The 23416-nt window shown below is 30.3% G+C and overlaps 1 protein-coding gene across 1 annotated transcript; it reads left to right on the top strand.

Annotated features, from left to right (window-relative positions):
- The first annotated feature begins 17731 nt into the window (after positions 1-17731).
- LOC123220139 (biotin synthase, mitochondrial-like) lies at positions 17732-23118 on the top strand. Its single transcript, XM_044642166.1, has 6 exons — positions 17732-18117; positions 18644-18823; positions 19321-19427; positions 20046-20251; positions 20903-21042; positions 22654-23118. The coding sequence occupies exons 1-6, from the start codon at positions 17914-17916 to the stop codon at positions 22954-22956; spliced, it is 1140 nt and encodes a 379-aa protein (XP_044498101.1). The 5' UTR covers positions 17732-17913; the 3' UTR covers positions 22957-23118.
- The last annotated feature ends 298 nt before the right edge of the window (positions 23119-23416 follow it).

Raw genomic sequence — 23416 nt, 5'->3', positions numbered from 1 at the left:
AGCCTAAGCCCTGTAAGACCCCAAAAATATAGTGTTAACTTATGTTGATGTTGTGTTTAAATAGTATTTGTTAATTTTTTTCACGTTTGAATTGGAATAAGTTTAAAATAAGCTTAAATATTAAATACAAAGTTACTCAATCAAAGTAGGTGAACGTAGAGCCACAATCAAACAAAGTATTGATTGGTTCAAGCTCTACTCAATCACATTTAGGTCTAACTAGAGCTTGGAAGTTTTTGACTCGAGCTCTAACTTACCATTAAACTTCAAAACTAACTCAACTAGACAAATTATTGTTAAACTTCAAAACTAATATATTTATCAATAACATTTAAAATCATGGTGTAAGATTTTTGTGGTGTAAATACAATATTTTCAACTTCTAAAGGTGTATTGATATTTTATTTTAGCCGAGTCGTAAGCTCGCAAACTCATTCAGCTATGCAATAACAAGCTCAAGCTTGAACTTAGCTCAATAATAATTTACCCAAGTCCCATGTAGCTCAATAATAATTTTTGTTGTGATTTTATGTTGATACACTGTTTAATATTGTGATTTCATATTGTTTATTGTTTAAAATTGTTATAATATTGTTTAATATTGTATTGATAGTTAAAAAATATAAAAATTCAGGTTTAGATAAAAACCAGATGAAGAACAGGTTGGCATTAACGCCAACCTCCTGAATTTTATTTTTATGTCTATTTAAACGTAGTTTTTATTCCTCTCAATTCTTTTGTCCATCCTCTTGTGTTTAGGAAGTGGTGGTGGAGTTCCTAGGTTGGTGGATTTATCCTTTATGCCTTGGCTATGCTTATGTTCCAATTTGATGCCATTTCAATCTGTGTACTGTTTTCTTTATCTTAGCAGAGAGTTACATAAAAATTACAAAATTACCGCTACCATCTTCTTCCATTTTTGATTGTCTTGCCTTGATCATAATTTATACATCATTTGATGATATGATAGTTTAATGTGTTATAAATATATGTGTATGAAGCTTGGCTGCATTGGTTTGCATTTAAGGCCTAATTTGAAGAAATTGTAAAGTAATGCAATTTGGAGTGAATAATATTTTCTAGCTCACCCCTTTTGGATTTATTGCTCATGCATGGTGTTAGAGCATTGGTTGTTTGTGCAAGATAATTGTGATATTTTTCATTTTAGAGTTATTTTTTTCCGAAAGATACTGTTCACCAATGAGTACTGTTCACAACACATAAACTTTGCCTAAACACAGGTGTTTTTATGTTTTTAAGTTTATTTTTAGTCAAGATAGTAAAAGCTATATTTAAGATTCTTTATGGAGAGCAATGGATTGAAGGTGATGATAATGTGACAAGATATGTTGACAAGAGTAAGAGAAGGATGTGTGTTAACACAAGTATTGATTTTGAAGGATTCATTGCGAGAACAAGTTATAGTCTAAGACTCAATCGAAGGCAATCAAATATGCACATATTTACCCTAGGTGATGAGGGTCTAATGGATGTGGTAGACGATGATGATCTGAAGTTATTCATGGTTAAAGCAAGAAGTTTACGAGGATCAACCAAACTCTATGTTAACAAAAGTCCAATTGATGAAAGGGGCAATCAACAAGTTGAATATGTTCATAAGGAAGAAAGGGAGAATCATCCATAAAGTTTCCAAGAGTTTGGTGGGAATTATGGTGATGATAATAATGATAACGTCGTGGATGAGGATTATGAAGTAGAGGTTAATGAAGAGGAGGATGATGGTGATAAATTCTCTAGGTTTGATCAGAACATGTACAATGTTCCAAGTCAGGACGCTGGGAAAAGTCAAAGTCATGCTTATAATGAAGGGGCTAAATGTAGCACAAGACGTCACGGCTTTATAAATATTAGAACATATCCAACTGACATAGCAACTGACACACAGGCATGGCTACCTCATGCATGGTTGCCTATCACTCTAAATTCACATTTTATCATTTGTTTAACATTCAATCAATTGTACATTAATCATAATTATACAAAATGACTATTATGCACTTGAGAGATACACATAAGGGGGCGTTTGGTTTGGGTAATGTTTTATTATCAAATTGGGGAGCTAACCTTGAAGGTAGATTACTGAGAAAATTATTGGGTATAAATTATCACTACGTTTCATAAAATTTGATAAAAATAGATGACATAAAAATTAATGTGTTTGGTTAACAGTAATAAAAAAAAATACTAGTAAGTTATTTTACTTAAATGTCTTTGAATATAAATATTTTTTTATTATTTGTTATATTAATTAAAAATAAATTTATTTTTGTCTTAAAAATTAATAAATAGTATTATTATTATAATAAAATCAAGATTAACTTAGTAATATTTTAATACCTAGGGTAAAGGTGGTAATCAGATTACCACATATATTACTTGTTATGTCAGTATTGATAATAGAGACATACTGTAATCTTTTATTACTAACAAATCAAACGAGATAATGTAAGTAATAAAATATAGATTACCAAGGTAATCTTTAAAACACTCTAACCAAACGACCCCTAAGTGTTACAAGAGATGACCTAAGACACCAATGAGCAGACGACTATCAACATCAAAGTACAAAGAAGATGATATGCAAGTAAGGGATTTTAACTAGGAGTCTTAATTGAAAAAGATAGAATGCATAACTTAAAGTTGCTGAAGCGAAAACACCTTTCAAAACATGTAATGCTTCTCAGATTTTTTATTAATTTTTTAAACGAACTTGAAAGTTTCTAAAACCAATTTAAAAAACGATATTGTTTACCTATTATTTAGGTAAATCGACATTGTTAATGAGCTACAAACTCAAACAATGCATTCGAGCCATCGATTTGAGTCATAATTCAAATCGAACTATTTTTATTCGAGTCAATCTCAAGCAAACCTTAATTTCAACTCGACGAATTTTAGCTTAATTCTAGGTAGATTATTTTTTATTCAAGTTAAACTCGAGCAGAGAAATGTTAAGGGCCAGTTCGGTTCATGTCCATCTCTAGTCTTTTATATATCCATAAGACCAATAACGACAGCTTTTTAAGTTTTATAGTAAGAAATTTAAAATTTTGTTATTGAAAGTATAAATTCGTTTAGTTTTAACAAGAATATACATAATTAGTCGTTAAAATTATAAATATAGTATTTATAACCACAAAATATTTATCATCTCATTATTTTTTTCTCACTAAAGGCCCCCTATAGTTAGTAAATACAAGTATGAGAATTATACGAGTATGATACAGTGAATAGTAAAAAATATGTTTGTAAGAAAATACTCATAAAACTCGGATATGGGAAAAATTTGTATATAAAGTATTTAATTAGTTATTAAATACTTAAGGTAACATAATACATCATATTCAATCATTGCAAAATTAGGCGAGTATACAACAAGGTTAATGAATGATTGATGCCTCAAATCAACTCATATATTAAACATTAAAAGAATTTTAAACATGACGAAACTATAAACAACAAAGGAAAAGACAATGAAAGTTTACATATTCGAAGAATAACGAAGATGAAAAATTGAGCCAGACAAAACAAAAAAATCAATCTAGTGTAAAAAGAATTATGTGAAAAAATGTTTACTACTGTTATAAACATGAACTTGATGTGATGAATAGAGAGGTTAGAAATTTGAAAAAAAAAAATCGCTTTTTCTAAATGACAATATGGTAATTAGTTGAAAATTAAAAAATATTTTTGATAAGGCCATTAATTGTTACTATTTTGATTTAGAATTCCCTTGTGTTGTGTGGAAATTTGATTTAATCTAATAGAATTACTTATCTTTTTGTATTTAGGAAGCTTTGAGCAATTTTTGGAATAAGTTGGGCCAAAAAGATGAAAAACTGGAGCAGATCTATTAATCTGGAATTTTCGTAATGCAGACTAGGCGTGGGCACGTGAGAGATGAGAGCAGAATCCGAAAAACAGATCTGAACACCCAGATCAGCTGCAAGAGTCCAGAAAATATTAAGATTTGCTTCCTAGGAAAAGGATTATCACCAGCTGGAAAAGAGGATTAATTGAGCTAAATAAGGAATGATATTTTTGGAAGAAGGATTTATATTAAAAATACATATCTTTTCCTTTCTTTTTGGGAAGATATGTATCACTTTGCTTGATTGGATTAGGAGATGAGGATTCACTTTCAATTTCCAGATTTTTAGTAGGAAGATAATATATATACTCTTATTTTTATTTGAGAATCATCAACCATTGTAATTAGAGAATTAGAGAGCAAAATATGGTTTACAGTGGCTGAATAATTTATCTTGGTTGAAGGGATCTGAAACCATGGAACTACAATGATTGTGAGATTTATTTTGTTCTTTAATGCATCTTTTTGATTATTTGAGTATTGATTATCTTTCTGAATTATTTGTATTGATTGTGTTGGTTGATTTCTAAGGCGCGCGATTAGTTTCTCAATTAATATAATCTACGGCTAGTTTAGGTGCTGAATCCGTAATTGTTCAATTCATCTAATCGAAGTAGCGACTAGGTTTATCGTTTGCTGCATCAGAAACTGTAAATCCTAGGAAAATAATCAACTAGATTAAATGCAGCGTCGTACGTTTGTGTTGTCTTGCTTCGTTGGTCTTTCTAATTCGTAATGCTATTGTTTAATTAAATTCGAGATCGTATCCGAATTATTAATCAATAAGGGTTAATTGAAATACATGTTTTTGGTTAACTAATCGTAAGGAATGACAGGTTAATTCGATACCACAACGAATATTCAATTAATTAATTTGATATTTTGTTTCGATGATCAATCGTAGTTCCAATGGTGGATGTGACCGAAGACCAAGGTTTGTTAAATCGATTAATTCCTTTTAGATTATTTTACTGAATTTTTAATTAGTGTTTTTCATTATAATTTGCATTCACTTCAAAACCCCCTTTTTTTTTATTTATTTGTTTCGATTTATTTGTAACGACATACTAATCAAGGCTCTTCGAGGGAACGATCCCTACTTTCCTTTACTATATTTTTGTTACAGGAATTTAGGATTTAATTTGGGTGTCAACGACAACACGTACCAATTTTCATACTTTAGACTTAGGTATCAAAACGATGTGTTTAATAATAAAATATTCATTCAACACAGAAACCTGCAAAATACATGTTTAATAATATGCGAATTAAATGCGTTTTTTACTAACCACCACCCTACCCTTTTTTTTTTTTTTGTGGTGACTAAAAAAGAAAACCTTATACATGGTAATTAAAATTTTATAATAAAAGGGCCATTTTCACTAACGTGTTAGAGGGAAATTGAAAACTTTCCATTAACGAGTTTTTATATACGAACGGAAACGAAATTCATTTATAAGAACTAATAAAGATTTATTCTATTTTCCAAGGGAAATTTCCCAGATGCGTGTACACATCATGCAAGGAATTCATATATGATGAATTCTTTATGGTCATTATCGTGAACAATATGCAAATAGAGAACTATTCTCTGCCCTATTGACAAGTTTTAGTGTTTAACTTTTCACTGAATTTTCACATATTTATTTGGTGGCGTTTAATTCCACCAGTATTATTGAATTTTAAACATGTTGATTTGTACTGTGGTCTCTTTGTAGTATAAAGAAATCTGTATTATGAGTTACAGAAGAACGGAAATTTTTTCGAAAAGAAAATGTAGAACACTGATGCATATATACCTCTTGTAGTACTTGAAGTTCCTCACAGCAGACTCTCGGATTTCTAATTTTTTTTTTAACTCTGTCTCACTTTACACAATTTATATTCTAATTGTAGACGAAGAAAAAGATGTTAAAACTGGTAAGGCAGTAGGACAACTCAAAGATTAGGGCAGAAAAATATCAAGATAGGTCATATAAAAATTTGAGGAAGGAATAATTGAATGGCAGCGGATAAAATTGTGGCTTAGTAGTTGCATCGAACACCAACATTTTGTGATCCACAAACGACATTGTTTTCTTAGTTAGAATTAAAAAAAAATAAAGTTATGCTAGATACTCAACAATTTATGGGTCAGTTTTGATTTCTTAGAGAGAGGAATCAAAATTAGACCAAGACTGTGTTGGTTCTCCCAAAATTTTTTACTAAAGTATACCCAATATTTGTCAATTCACATAGAAACAAGAATTGGTGATCGGATATATAGTGATTCCAACTCCAATCATGTAATTTCCTCACCCTAGCTGAGGCTGAGCCACAAAGGGCTGAGAGGGGGCTTGACTTAATAATTTTTAAAAATGTACCCTTAGACTCTTATGTTAAAGAACGCCCTTTATTACCTTTATTTATTTTCAACTAATTTATGAGAAAATTGATTTGTAAAAGATATTATTTCAATTAGTAAATCATCAAAGTGCAAAATAAAATCTCAAATATAAAGTTTTACCAAAGTTTAAACTTCGAAATTGGAAATAATTTTCAAAGTTATTGCACCCCACAACACTTTCAATGTCATTTGACAAAATTACATGCATAGAAAAAAAAAATTTCTATGCACCTAAACACGTCTAATTTGCTATAAATATGTCTACATAATCGATATACCATATTCTCAGGCATAATCAATAAAAATGGCTGCCATGTTCCCATCTGTGTACTTTCTGGTTACCTTGCTTTTAATTCTCCTCTTCTCTTCAACGATTCTTCCGTTTGCGGAAGCAGCAAAAACCAGTGAGTCAATCTTCTATATATATTTCTCTTCAAACTCATATATTTTCTTTAATTAGTTCATTAATTTAAAACAATGGATTTGTACATTGTGAGTGAGTCTACGCTTACGCTTGTTGGAATCACCACAAACAAGTGAGCCCATTTGTTTATATTAATTTCCATCAATTAATATCTCTTTGTATAAAATAAATTCATGTGTATATTCATAATTATGCAAGATAAATGATTCAACTGATAACAAAGCAATAATTTTGATAATTTTTGTAGAAGAGAAGACGGCAACAGCACATGGCCACATGATTAATAGAATGAATTACTCTATTAAAGTCGGCGCTATAGGAAGCCCCTCACCACCTGACAATCACGGTCTCGGTGCTATCAATAACCCATAACAAAGTGATGCATGAGGTGGCGAGTTGCTCAATCGATCAGCTTTTGTTATTAAAATAAGTGTTTCCTTGTATTCGGTTCATCATGTATGCTATTTCTGTCTACATACAAATATTATACATAATTTATAAAAATGTTGTTCACGTAATGTCTTCGTATTTTTCTTAATTAATATCGGTCGTCTTCTTTAGTTTATAGCCAATTCATGTAATATCTATGGTTTCACAATTTCCTCTTATCATAAGAATCAATTCAGAAAAAAATCTATATTGTTAGATCTGGGTATTTTTTCTCTATAAAGTATCATGTATGAGGTTTATTGACAATACTACTTTTTTATGGCTACGTTTCAATGGCTAAATTAAAAATTAATGACAATATTGTATTCATTCAAACAATGGAGGATCCAAATTTAATTCCGCCATACAAAACCTTTCAAAGAAAGATGAGACAAAGATATTTAGAAAAACTATCATTCCATATAAATATTTTTAAATTTAATTCTAAAATATTTAAATTTAATTCGGCCATACAAAACCATTCAAAGAAAGATGAGTGAAAGTTTGTTTTTTCATAGTTAATAACCAATTCTAAGATATTTTCATTAGAGGATATACTCAGGCCTCAGAGGTAGATAAGATTCTAGGAATGATGCAAGAAGATGTCTATATAGGAAGTTTTTTGGATATTTGAAAGCTATGATAAGAGTGTTTCTAAAACTTTGAAGCTCTTTTATAACTCTACCTTGATTGTATTCCTTATTGTTGATGTCTCATCAAACTTCACGGAAAAAATTCTTAGGTGTCAAATCCCTTCAAGGAGCTCCATCTACAACAATATAATAATATATGGGATATTGAATTTTTTTACCCTTTTTTTTTAAATTGTGTATACAGATATGTCACTCATCCCAAAGTCTAAACAAAAATACCACAATAGCAATTCATTTCCCTAAAATACCCCGTTAATGTAACTCATGCAGAAAAAAAAGAGTATACCATCTCTCTCTTTGTCCTTAACCCTCCAGTAAGTGACGAAATCTCTGAAGCATGAAAAAAATTTCTTCAACAGAGATTACACGTATGATTGAACAATAAAACCCATGGGAAAGCCATTATAAATAATTCAACTTTGACATAAGGAAGGGAGAAACGAAAATTGTCAATTTACTTAGGGAATTAACATCCTTTGCAAAGATTTCACAGCAAAATCATTCACATTCAAGTCAGTCTTGATTCAAGCTCATATTTTAATGTGTTTTTTTAATGAACATTTGAAAATCAGATAATGTATGGTAGATTCATGTTTATGACTTCATGTGAAATATAATTTTGTTATGATTTTATATTATTAGACTATTTAATCTTGTGATTTCATGTTGTTTTATTGTTTAAAGTTGTTATAATATTGTTTAATATTGCATTGACTATTAAAAAATATAAAAATTCAAGTCTAGATAAAAATCAGATGAAGAACATGTTGGTATTAACGCCTACCTATTGAATTTTTTTTTTATGTCTATTTAAACATAGTTTATATTCCTCTCAATTCCTTTATCCATCCTCTTGTTTAGGAAGTGGTGGTAGAGTTCCTAGGTTGGTGGATTTATCCTTTATGCCTTGATTATGCTTATGTTCCAATTTGATGTCATTTCAATCTGTGTACTGTTTTCTTTATCTTAGTAGAGAGTTGTATAAAAATTACAAAATTGCCACTACCATTTTCTTCCATTTTTTATTGCCTTGCCTTGATCATAATTTGTACATCATTTGATGATATGATAGTTTAATGTGTTATAAATATATGTGTATGAAGCTTGGCTACATTGGTTTGCATTTGAGGCCTAATTTGAAGAAATTGTAAAGTAGTGCAATCTGGAGTGAATAATATTTTCTAGCTCACCCCTTTTGGATTTATTGCTCATGCATGGTGTTATGCATCAGTTTGGTACTAGAGCATTGGTTGTTTGTGCAAGCTAACTGTGATTTTTTTTATTTTGGAGTTATTATTTTTTATCGAGAGATACTGTTCACCAGTAAGTACTGTTTGCAGCACATATATTTTGCCAAAACACAGATGTTTTTAGGTTTATTTTTAGTTAAGATGGAAAAAGCTAAATTTAAGATTCTCTATGGCGAGCAATGGATTGAAGGTGATGATACTGTGACAAGATATGTTAATGGGAATAAGATAGGGATGTTATGAATATATGACATAAAACTAATGGCAGTCTTGTAATTAAGAGCAAACGTTTAGGCTATAGTTATTGTCCAGGTGCAGTTTTGTCTTTGCTTGATTAAGTTTTTTAACTAATGGATATTAACCATCAGTTGGTTTTGAGAAAGAAAAGAGAGAAAGGCATTTTACGTTGGTTGTTTCTTTAGAAGAAAAATAGGTTGCCTTTGGTGTGAATATTATTTTCTCTCTGGGTCCTCATATCTTCTCTGCTAGGGTTTATAAGAAATGTATGAATCCACTATATTTTCTTACATCTAGCTATCTAAACACTTGAGTCAGTGTACAAGTTTGTTGTGGTACTCGAGTTTAGAAAGGACTCGAGTTAGCAAGGCTGGATTCGATTCCGTTTGTGTCTGTATTACTAGATTGGCTTCTTAATCTGTAAGTTGTACTATTTTTCTTACTAATTAGTGGATTTGTTGGAGGATTCCTCTGCCTTGGATGTAGGGTTCTAATCTTTTGAACCCAAACCAAGTAAATTTGGTGTGTTGATTTGTGTATGATTTATTATATGGTTCTTGTGCAATTATTGACTGAAAATCGATCTGAATCTTTGATATATATTCAAACTTGTTAAAATAAAACATTAACAGATGTGTATTAACACAAGTATTGATTTTGAAGGAATCATTACGAGAATAAGTTATCATCTAAGACTCGATCAAAGGCAATCAAATATGCACATATTTACCTTAGGTGATGTTGGTCAAATGGATATTGTAGACGATGATGATCTGAAGTTTTTGATGGTTAAAGCAAGAAGTTTACGAGGATCAACCAAACTCTATGTTAACAAAAGTCCAATTGATGAAAGGGGTAATCAACAAGCTAAAGATGTTCATAAGGAAGAAAGGGAGAATCATCCACAAAGTTTCCAAGAGTTTGGTGGGAATTATGGTGATGATAATAATCATAACGACGTGGATGAGGATTATGAAGTAGAAGTTAATGAGGAGGATGATGATGATGATAAATTCTCTAGGTTTGATGAGAACATGTACGATGTTCCAAGTCAGGACGCTGGCAAAAGTCAAAGTCATGTTTATAATGGAGGGCCTGAATGTAGCACAAGACGTCATGGCTCTATAAATATTGGAGCATATCCAACTGACATAGCAACTGACACATAGGCATGGCTACCTCATGCATGGTTGTCTATCACTCTAAATTCACATTTTATCATTTATTTAACATTCAATCAATTATACATTAATCATAATTATACAAAATGACTATTATGCGCTTGAGAGACACACATAAGGGGGTGTTCAGTTTGGATAATGTTTTATTACCAAAATAGGGAGATTACCTTGAAGATAGATTACTGACAAAAATACTGAATATAAATTATTACTACGTTTTATAAAATTTGGTAAAAATGGATGATATAAATAATTAATGTGTTTGGTTAACAGTAATAAAATAATACTAGTAAATTATTTTACTTAAATGCCCTTGAATATAATTATTTTTAAATATTTTTTTATTATTTGTTATATTAATTAAAAATAAATTTATTTTTGCCTTAAAAATTAATAAATAATATTATTATTATAATAAAATCAAGATTAACTTGGCTATCTTTCAATACCTAAAGTAAATATGGTAATCAAATTATCACCTATATTATCTGTCATGTCAGTATTGGTAATAAAAAATTATTATAATCTATTGTTACTGACAAACCAAAAAAGGTAATGTAAGTAATAAAAGATAAATTATCAAGGTAATCTTTAAAACACGCCAACCAAACGACCCCTAAGTGTTACAAAAGATGACCTAAGACACCAATGAGGAGACGACTATCAACATCAAAGTACAAAGAAGATGATATGCAAGTAAGGGATTTTAACTAGGAGTCTTAATTTAAAAAGATAGAATGCATAACTTAAAGTTGCTGAAGCGAAAACACCTTTCAAAACATGTAATGCTCCTCAGATTTTTTATTAATTTTTTAAACGAACCTAAAAGTTTCTAAAACCAATTTACAAAACGATATTATTTTGCCTATTATTTAGGTAAATCGACATTGTTAATGAGCTACAAACTCAAACAATGCATTCGAGCCATCGATTTGAGTCATAATTCAAATCGAACTATTTTTATTCGAGTCAATCTCAAGCAAACCTTAATTTCAATTTGACAAATTTAAGCTGAATTCTAGATAGATTATTTTTTATTCAAGTTAAACTCGAGCAGAGAGATGTTCAGGGTCAGTTCGGTTCATGTCCATCTCTAGTCTTTTATATATCCATAAGACCAATAACGACAGATTTTTAAGTTTTATAGTAAGAAATTTAAAATTTTGTTATTGAAAGTATAAATTCGTTTAGTTTTAACAAGAATATACATAATTAGTCGTTAAAATTATAAATATAGTATTTATAACAACAAAATATTTATCATCTCATTAATTTTTTCTCACTAAAGGCTCCCTATAGTTAGTAAATACAAGTATGAGAATTATACAGGTATGATACAATGAATAGTAAAAAATATGTTTGTAAGAAAATAGTCATAAAACTCGGATACGGGAAAAATTCAAAACACGTATATACGGGTTTAATATGGCATATTTTTAATAATATATTTCTAAAAATACAACAATATTAATTATAATTTTAACACTTTTCATGAAATCCGTGGTTGAAATAGATATAAAAATTTGTATATGGAGTATTTAATTAGTTATTAAAGCCAATATAACATAATACATCATATTTAATCATTGCAAAATTAGGCGAATATACAACAAGATTAATGAATGATTGATGCCTCAAATCAACTCATATATTAAATATTAAAAGAATTTTAAACATGACGAAACTATAAACAACAAAGGAAAAGACAATGAAAGTTTACATATTCGGAGAATAACGAAGATGAAAAATTGAGCTGGACAAAAAGAAAAATTCAATCTAGTGTAAAAAGAATTATGTGAAAAATTGTGCACTACTGTTATAAATATGAACTTGATGTGATGAATAAAAAGGTTAGAAATTTGAAAAAAAATGGGTTTTTTTAATGACAATATGGCAATTAGTTCAAAATTAAAAAATATTTTCATGCTTTAGACTTAGGTATCAAAACGACGTGTTTAATAATAAAATATTCATTCAGTATAGAAACCTGCAAAATACATGTTTAATAATATGCGAATTAAATGCGTTTTTAACTAACCACCACCCTACCCTTTTTTTTGGTGGTGACTAAAAATGAAAACCTTATAAATGGTAATTAAAATTTTATAATAAAAGGGCCATTTTCACTAACGTGTTAGAGGGAAATTGAAAACTTTCCATTAACGAGTTTTTATATACGAAGGGAAACGAAATTCATTTATAAGAACTAATAAAAATTTATTCTATTTTCCATGGAAATTTCCCAGATGCGTGTACACATCATGCAAGGAATTCATATATGATGAATTCTTTATGGTCATTATCGTGAACAATATGCAAATAGAGAACTATTCTCTACCCTATTGACAAGTTTTAGTGTTTATCTTTTCATTGAATTTTCACATATTTATTTGGTGGCGTTTAATTCCACCAATATTATTGAATTTTAAACATGTTGATCTGTACTGTGGTCTCTCTGTAGTATTAAGAAATCTGTATTATGAGTTATACAAATACGGTAATTTTTCGAAAAGAAAATGTAGAACACTGAATCAAATATACCTCTTGTAGTACTTGAAGTTCCTCACAACAGACTCTCGGATTTCTATTTTTTTTTTTTTAAAGTCTGTCTCACTTTACACAATTTATATTCTAATGGTAGATTAAGAAAAAAGTGTTAAAACTGGTAAGACAGTAGGACAACTGAAAGATTAGGGCAGAAAAATATCAAGATAGGTCACATAAAAATTTGGGGAAGGAATAATTGAATGGCAGTCAATAAAATGGTGGCTTAGTAGTCGCATCAAACACCATCATTTTGTGATCCACAAAACCACATTGTTTTGTTTAGTTAGAAATTAAAAAAATAGCGTTGTGTAGGATACTCTCAAGAATTCATGGGTCAATTTTGATTTCTTAGAGAGATGAATTAAAATTAGACCAAGACCCTACTAGTTCCGCCAAAATTTCAACTAAAGTATATCCAATATTTGTCAATTCAGATAGAAACCAGAATTTATAATCGGATACCTAGTGATTTCAACTCCAATCATGTAATTTGCTCTTAACCCTAGCAGAGACTAAGCCACAAGGAGTTGAGTGGGGGTTGAAGCCCCCACTAACTTAATAATTTTTAAAAATGTACTCTTCGACTCTTATGTTAATTAACACCCTTATTTATTTTCTAGTAATATATGAGAAAATTGATTTGTAAAAAATATTATTTCAATAGTAAGTCATCAAAGTGAAAAAGAAAATCTCAAATATGGAATTTTACTAAAGTTTAAACTACGAAATTGGAAATAATTTTCAAAGTTATTGAAAATTGGAAATACTTTTCAAAGTTATTGCACCGCACAACACTTTCAAAGTGATTCGACAAAATTACATGCATAGAAAAAACTTTTCCATGAAAATTGGCACCTAAACATTTCTAATTTGCTATAAATATGTCTATATAATCAATATACCATATTCTCAAGCATAATCAATAAAAATGGCTGGCAAGTTCCCATCTGCGAACTTTCTGGCAACCTTGCTTTTAATTCTCCTCTTCTCTTCAACGATTCTTCCTTTTGCAGAAGCAGCAAAAACCAGTGAGTCAATCTTCTTTATATATTTCTCTTCAAATTCATATATTTTCTTTAATTAGTTCATTTAATTTAAAACAATGGATTTGCACATTGTGAGTGAGTCTATGCTTACGCTTGTGGAATCACCACAAACAAGTGAGCCCATTTCATTATATTAATTTCCGTCTATTAATGTCTCTTTGTGTAAAATAAATTCATGAGTATATTCATAATTATGCAAGATAAATGATTCAACTGATAACAAAGCAATAATTTTGATGATTTTTGTAGAAGAGAAGACGGCAGCAGCACATGGCCACATGATTAATGGAATTAATTACTCTATTAAAATCGGTGTTAAAGGAAGCCCCTCGCCACCTGACAATCATAGTAACGTTCCGAATAATCCCATCAATGTCCCATAACAAAGTGATGCATGAGGTGTCGACTTGCTCAATCAATCAGCTTTTGCTATTAAAATAAGTGTTTCGTTAATGTATTTGATTTTTAAGATTCTACTCCAAGTTGGTTTATCATGTATGCTATATTTGTCTACATATAAATATTATACATAATTTATATAAATGTTGTTTACATAATGCCTTCGTATTATTCTTAATTAATATTGGTCGTCTTCTTTAGTTTATAGTCAATTCTTGTAATATCCATGGTTTCACAATTTTCTCTAATCATAAGAATTGATTTAGAAGAAAATTAATATCGTTAGATTAGGGTTTTTTTATCTCTATAAAGTATTATATATAAAGTTTATTGACAAGACTGTGTTTTCACTTTTAAGTTTTAATAGTTAAATTAATAAGTAGAGATAATATTGTATTCATTCGAAGAATGGAGAATCCAAATTTAATTCGGCTATACAAAACCTTTCAAAGAAAGAAGAGACAAAGATATTTTGAAAAACTATCATTCTGTAAATATATTTTTTAATTTAATTCAAAGATATTTAAATTTAATTCGGTCATACAAAATCTTTCAAAGAAGGATGAGAGAAAGATTGTTTTTTTACTGTCTATAGCCAATTCAAAGATATTTTAATTAGATGATATACTCAAGCCTCAAAGACAAAGATGAGATTCTAGAAAAGATGTCTGAATGTGTTTATATAAGAAGTTTTTTGGATACTAGACTGCTATGATAAGAGCGTTTCTAAAACTTTGAAGCGCTTTTATAACACCACCTTGATTGTATTATTTATCGTTGATGCCTCATCAAACTTCATGCAATTAATTTTCTTAGGTGTCAAATCCCTCCTAGGGGTTCCATCTACAATATTATAATAATAAATAGACTTGTTAATTATAACTACTTTGACTATTGACTCAATATTTTCATCTAATAAACTAGTAGAAAAATACACTTGTATATATCAACAATAGGCATCGTATTGGCTTCCTTGGCAACTCAAATCCCAAATTTGACTATGCCATAAACTTTTATGTTTGAAAATACTTCTAGTTTAAGCATTTTAGTTTCATGTTTATGTCTATCTAATGGGAACTATTTTACTAATTCAAATATCAAACAAGACCTCTTAAACTATTTATATTTTGTAAATGGGTTTAACAAATCACGAACTTTTGTTATAATAAAATTATGCATACATATTTTAATACACAATTTAGATATACAAATAATATGTCATTATATGATTGGATAATTATAAATCAAAGATAAAGTAATAGTCAATTACATAGTGACATATTGTCTATGTACTTAAATTATATACCAAAAATATGTACACATAATATTGTTTTTTTAATTATAATAACATTTTTCAGTTTGATTTTCCACAATATTGTGGTCACATAATTTGCATTATGTGATCATATTCCTATAGGGAATTTGTATCTTTTGGATATATCATTCTCTGTATCTATTGATATGGTACCATTTTGATCTTAATTTTTCTATATTATGCTATCTTTTGATAAATAATTATTATAATCATTATCTTTTGATATGATTAGGCACGTTGATTGGGTCAAGCAAGCTTGAAACTTAATTGTTCAACTCATAAGAAAATCCTCTTTAGAAAGAATAGAATTTGGGTCTTTGGCTTACCTAAACAAAAAAAATTATTCATTAATTTCTCAAGCTTAGGCTTGAACAAAGGTTGCTCAAGCCTAAGCCCTGTAAGAACCCAAAAATATAGTGTTAACTTATATTGATGTTGTGTTTAAATAGTATTTGTTAATTTGTTTCACGTTTGAATTGGAATAAGTTTAAAATAAGCTTAAATATTAAATGCGAAGTTACTCAATCAAAGTAGGTGAACGTAGAGCCACAATCAAACAAAGTATTGATTGGTTCAAGCTTTACTCAATCACATTTAGGTCTAACTAGAGCTTGGAAGTTTTTGACTCAAGCTCTAACTTACCGTTAAACTTCAAAACTAATATATTTATCAATAACATTTAAAATCATAGTGTAAGATTTTTGTAGTGTAAATACAATATTTTCAACTTCTAAAGGTGTATTGATATTTTATTTTAGCCGAGTCGTAAGGTCGCAAACTCATTCAGCTACGCAATAACAAGCTCAAGCTTGAACTTAGCTCAATAATAATTTACCCAAGTCCCATGTAGCTCAACTCGTTCATAACCCTATCCAAACCCGTATCATTATAAAATTTTTAACCATAATTTAATTAAATGTAACATAAAATGCATTAAAATTGTATAAACAAAAAAAAATCAGCAAACTTCATTTCCACTCTTAATAATTGAATTATGTATCATATCTTATATCAAAAATCTAATTTTTATATTATATATTGCATATCATATCATATTATAACATATATTTTTTTTAAATAATAATAATAAAATAGTAAAACAATCGATTAATATATCATCATCTTAGAAAATATTAAAAATATCTCTAAAATTTTATAATTTCTCATATACACCCTCATTACATCAGTATTTTTCTAAAAAAGTGTATCAACCTATATTGATGAGATATATTGTATCGTACAATATATTCATCGTACTATGCTAATTTTCGACACATATTAGAATATGTATAATTTTTTACATGTTTTGTATCTATCATATACAAATAATTATGGATACATTATTAAGCTATCTGTATAGAATGACTAAATTACCTTGCATCATTTAACAAAATTTAACCACCTTGTTTGATCTTTGGGATTAAAATGACCTCTTTCCTGATTTTACTGGACGACTAGAGCTATAAATTTCTTCAAACGCAAGGGGGAAAATTTACTAAGGCCAAATGACTATTTCTTGCCCAAAATAATTTTCACATTTTAAGTTTTAAATAGTAAAATTCTCACCCATCATTTATTTACGATAGTAAATTCTATTTTATTTTACTAAAAATTGATTATTTCACCTTTTAATTAAAATTACAAAAATCACATTAACACTTATTTAAATACCAAATTATTAAAATAAACTTATTAATTTAAATATTTATTTAATAGACTCTTAAAATTATTAAAACTCTAACTAATTTTAAAATATTATTTTTATTTAATTTTTTTAAAATATAATTATTATTTTTAAAATTATTTGAAAAATATTAAAATTTTAAAATACTTTTGAACTTTTTCTGATTTTAAAAATTCTTAAAAATTTTATATAACACCTACAATATTTTAAAAAATTATAGTTGAATTCAAACATAAAAGGAAAAAATAAAATAGCCATGCCATGGCATTTTCTTTCGCGAAGACGACATTCGGGAATCTTGAAAGTTAAAAAGTGGAAAATTTTCATTTAGCAAATCCTGGAATGGAAATAGTCTTTTGGCGGCTATAAATCTCTAAGGTTGGTGGCGAAAGTAGTTGAGTTTTACTCTTCAACTTTCTTCTCTTGTTCCTAGTTTTCATCGACAAAATTCTCAAACTAAACCAACAAAAATGCTGCAGATTCGCTCCATTTTAACTTCTCAACGAAGCTTAAGACCGTCCAAATTCTTCCCATTTCATTCTTCCCGTTTGTGTTATTCAGCGGCTGCAGTTGAATCTGAGAGAACTATCAGAGAAGGCCCTAGACACGACTGGTCCAAAGATGAGATCAAGTCCATTTACGACTCTCCTGTTCTCGATCTCCTCTTCTATGGAGTTAGTTTCAACTATTAATCTCTTGTTTGCAGCTTTAATTTTTGTGGGTTATGTTTAGAATTGTGTTTTGATAGTTTAGTTTCTTGTTTGGAAGTCCGTTATTTATCTGTGTGCTAATCTTTTTATTGGTTTCTGAGATTGTGTAGACTTCTCAGTGTGATAATTATGGTTAATTGGTAAAGTTAATTTTGGTTGTGGGTGTTTATATGCGAGAGCCCTTGGACCCTCTAGAAAAATTAATCAATAGGAAGGAAAATCCATGGACTGACACATTGTCTCCACGCGTATGAACGGCAAATTAGCTCCAAAAAGGCCTACGGTATCGAGGGTTACTGGTCTCTTGAATCCACCCAATAGACCTTTAAGTCGCCTAATTGTTAAGAGTCAAGTGGTAGCTTAATGAGTTTGGTGTTCTGTGCAAGATTTTTCTAGTTTGCTTAAAATGTTTCTTGTTTGATGATGTGACTTCTAATGCAACAGTGGTTATAAAATTCTTGAGTTAATTGGAGGTTGTTTCTGATTTTAGGCTCAAGTTCACAGACACGCTCATAACTTCAGGGAGGTGCAGCAGTGCACTCTTCTCTCTATCAAGACCGGTGGCTGTAGTGAGGATTGTTCGTATTGTCCTCAATCCTCAAGATACAACACTGGAGTAAAAGCACAAAAGCTAATGACTAAGGAAACTGTGATGCAGGCAGCACAGAAAGTAAGAAGTTTATTTTACTACTTTTTATCACACTATTTAATATAATTGATTGATGTTATTCTATGTTGTATCGAGTTACTCTTTGTGTCCCAGCTGCGTTGCTAAGAGATCTTGAATTTAGGTGTCAGCACGTATTATGTTTTTTTTCCCCTCACAGTGATAATTATTTGCTATCTTGGTTACTTACAGTATCAATTAAGGGAGATTACTTTTTTTAATTAGTCAATGGAGTTCAGTGAAAGAGCAATTTAATCATTCCAGTTCTACTCTAACATAAACAATCTGTGTAAGTTTTGAACAAATTGATCAAATGAATATTTTTCTGAAAAATGACTCTGATTGGTTTGTTATAGTCTCAAGTTAGTTTTTATTTCAAATATCTATGGACTATTGGTTGATTCATATTGTATTACATGTAACACAATGCTATAACCATGGTGTCATAGTTTTATGCAATGCTATAACTATGGTGTCAACATCTTTATTTCTTTTATTAGGCAAAGGAGGCTGGCAGTACACGTTTTTGTATGGGTGCTGCATGGAGAGACACAATAGGGAGGAAGACCAATTTCAACAACATCCTTGAATATGTGAAAGAAATAAGGTAACAAGTCAACATTTAAGAAAAAATTATTTTGGTAAAAGAAGTTGAGATCTGGTTGTACTTGAATACCTTTTTTAACATAAATGAGTTCATTATACCATACTGTGGAGACACATTACCACAAATTTATCAAACGAGTGAGCAGGTTGTATTCATACCATATGAGTTCTCTTTTCTTCTTATTGTCATATTTGTTTATGTTTATTTTCTTCTTGTCTTGGAACTATTTGGAAAGGACTTCTGATCATAACGTAAAGCCATGTGTTGAGGAAAATTTCACTATGTTAATAATAAAAAAAGAGCTAAAAAATATTGCCAAGTATTTCCAGTCAATTTATAACATATGCTCTGCAGCTGTTAATCCTTTCTGTTCAGCAAATGTCTGTGGACTGGCACCGCTGATTTATATTTACTGCCTTTTCAGTTGAGTTTTTTATGTCAATTTTGTTGATCATGATTTTTTTTTTTATCCTTCCCAAATTGAAAGGACTATAATGCACAGATGTCCTTTCGATTTTTTTGGTGCTGTGAAATTCTGACATTTCAATTAACCTGTGTTAGGGTTTTTATTATGTTCATCTAATGGATAATCTGTCTTCTGAATCTGCCATGTACCAGGGAAATGGGGATGGAGGTATGCTGTACATTAGGCATGCTGGAGAAGCAGCAAGCTTTAGAACTCAAGAAAGCAGGCCTTACAGCATATAACCATAACCTTGATACCTCCAGAGAATATTATCCGAATATTATCACTACAAGAAGTTATGATGAACGCTTGGAAACCCTTAAACATGTCCGTGAAGCTGGGATTAATGTCTGTTCAGGTGATTTGGTACTAAAAGTTGAATTTGGTTTCTTCTTAAAATTGGTATGCACAGATTTTTTTATCTGGCTGTATCATCTGGATTGAATAGTTTCTTCTTAAAATTGGTATGCACAGATTTTTTTATCTGGCTGTATCATCTGGATTGAATAGGGAGAATAGGAAAGTCCACCAGTGGTAAAAAATGAAAAAGGAATAGATCCATGTTTATGTTGGACAGTCTTGTTTGACTTGCCTGGGAACTTTTTGGACAAAAGGTCCTCGATTAAAATTATTGGTGCCACACTATTGTATGATAAAATTTCTTATATTCCCTTAATTGGGTTTACATCACTTGCCACTTGATGTAAAAATTAAGAAAATAAACTTTTTTTTTTTTTACTATTTCAAATCTGCCATCATGATGGCTTTCCATGCTGTTTTCCTAACGTGAAAAGATATGATCTGTATCATTAATTTGTCTTTTAACAATCGTGTTGAATTGAACATGTGTCATTTGGTACTTTGGCTTATCAATTTCATGTCTTCTGTTTTAACACTAGGGTGACTCCTGGAAAACCTTGTTGCTTTCTTTTTCTTCAATGATAAATTGGATCTTTTCTTTGATAAAGCAAATTTGAATATTGGGGTCACTTTTAAATGTTGTTAACAGGAGGAATAATAGGCCTTGGAGAGGCAGAGGAAGACCGAGTTGGTTTGTTGCATACTTTGGCAACTCTCCCAACTCATCCAGAGAGTGTTCCCATCAATGCCCTTCTTGCAGTGAAAGGCACGCCCCTCCAAGATCAGAAGGTGATTTTAATCCTGACTTACACAATACTCATACACATTGTTGGTTGAGTGCATATTATCTTTGGTTTTCAAGTTCTCTTTATTTTACATGTTCTGTGGCCTGTAAGCTATATTGAATAATTGGATTATTCATGAGGACTACTTGGAGAGGGTTAAGCAGGTCAAGCTTTAAGTTGTATCTGACTTAAGGATAGATAATATTATAGTTAAATCTAGATATAGTAGTTCATATTATTGGGTTATTTTCATGTCATGTCAGTTCAGGTTTTAAGTAAGAGACTCTTAGCCCTCACTCATCCTAAATTAGAATTGTATTAAAATCTCCCAACCTAATGGTTAAAACTAGACCTAACAATTTTTGTCATTGGGTTATGTTAGTTTTGTGTTAATTCAGGTTATGAATCAGAAATTCTCAACCCTTAGCTTACCCAAATTATAATCGTGTCAAAATCTACTAATCTTAACCCAATCCGAACTATATTCAGGTTGACCAGACAGAATCCGAATTATCTTGAACTATGTTAGTCAACTTGCCATGTGAATGCTATTTTAAGAACACAAAATCTAATGAGCTCCACATTTAACTATAAGAACTGGTCAACTATGTTTCCTTGTTTCTAGAGTCTTGTTTTCACCATTTTCTAGCGCTTTTAAGCAAAAGATAATCCAACTCCTTAATGCCACAATTTGGTGCAGAAACCATTCACATGAACTGGTTTCTGCTCACAACAAATCTCATCCTTGAAGGTGTGGACAAGTAGCTCAACCAAAATTGGCAGGTCATCGATAGGAACACTAACCACCCTCCTCTCTTGCATTGTTGCTTTAAGGCTGAACCAAGTCAGATACTTTGAAATATTCATCTATATGTCCTTCTAGCTCCAACAAGTTCACTACTCCAATGGAATATTCGTAAGCACTCTCTTTTATTCTCCTTTCACTTCCCAAGCCTGGTACTTTCTGCATTCCATCACATTTACAAGGTGTGGAAGGAGAAATTGATTTGGGGCTCAATAGAGGAGGCAACAAATAGAACACATCATCTTTGTTTTTCTTGATGTCAGTGAAGGTGGACAATTTACAGAGAGCTTGCTGGGAGCTAATTAAGTGTCGCTAGAATTAATAGATTCCACTTGAGAATAGATCTGAACTATCGTAGTATTTTTTGCCTTTCTATATTCTTCTAACTTTGCAACAGAGCTTCCACTTGATGCAGGTGTAATACATTCAAGCCAGTTCAGCTTGGTTTTTTGTCAATGCGAAAGTGATCTGATTCAGTTTTGAGTTGACTTGAACAAAATCTGAACTAGAATTTGTGCAAAAAACTCAACCCTAAACTGATTTTTTTTTTTTTTGTGTCATAGTAGGTTAACGGGTTATGTCGAAAATTGTTAGCTTTAGTTAAATCCATGCATTATGATGAAAAAAATATTACTGGAGTCTTCATGTTTGGAAGTAGCTGCAGCTGCTGATTTTGGCTTTTACTGTCATAATTGGAAAATGATAATTGTTTGATTGTATGTGTAATTTGCCATCATAACGACACAAAGATGTTTTTTTTTTCTCTGAGATTGGGAAGCTGAACCATGTCAATTCTTAATTTCTTTTCAGCCAGTTGAAATATGGGAGATGGTGCGGATGATTGCAACAGCACGCATAGTAATGCCAAAAGCAATGGTCAGGTTATCAGCAGGAAGAGTTCGATTTTCCATACCTGAGCAGGCGTTATGCTTTCTTGCCGGTGCAAACTCCATCTTCACCGGTGAAAAGCTCTTAACAACTCCTAACAATGATTTCGATGCTGATCAACTCATGTTCAAGATTCTTGGACTCACGCCAAAACCTCCCAGTTTCTCCAAAGATGAAGAAAAATCTTGCGAAGAAGAGACCTGCAAAGCAGCTGTCTCTGCTTAATCTCTAGTTGAGTAATTGCTGTGTTAGGTTCACACCCTAATGCCAAAATCTCTATAATTTTGTGCTGAATTCATTAAAATACCATTGTGGCCATTTTGTTCACTTGGGACTGGAAGTAGTCTTAAAGAACTTTAACCATATATTTGATAATTTTAAGATTAATTCCAAAGCACTTCTTGATGTCTAGATGATAATATTAATGAATCATTTTAAAAATTGCAAGAAACTCTTAAAAATCACATACAACCCCCTAGAAACTACATCGACCCCAGTTATACTGAAAAAACTGCATTCACCTACCGTGCATCATGCCACGGAAATTTATATGCCTATTGATAGATAGTAAAATTATATACATTTATTATAAATACCAATTTAAATATTAATAATATTATGTCATTTTATAATTAAATATTATTTTATCTTAAATTTAAAATCTTTTAATGACATAATTATCAAT

The sequence above is a fragment of the Mangifera indica genome, chromosome 7, assembly GCF_011075055.1.
Source record: "Mangifera indica cultivar Alphonso chromosome 7, CATAS_Mindica_2.1, whole genome shotgun sequence".
In the NCBI taxonomy this organism is placed as follows: Eukaryota; Viridiplantae; Streptophyta; class Magnoliopsida; order Sapindales; family Anacardiaceae; genus Mangifera; species Mangifera indica.
This window is presented reverse-complemented; position numbering and strand designations above follow the sequence as displayed.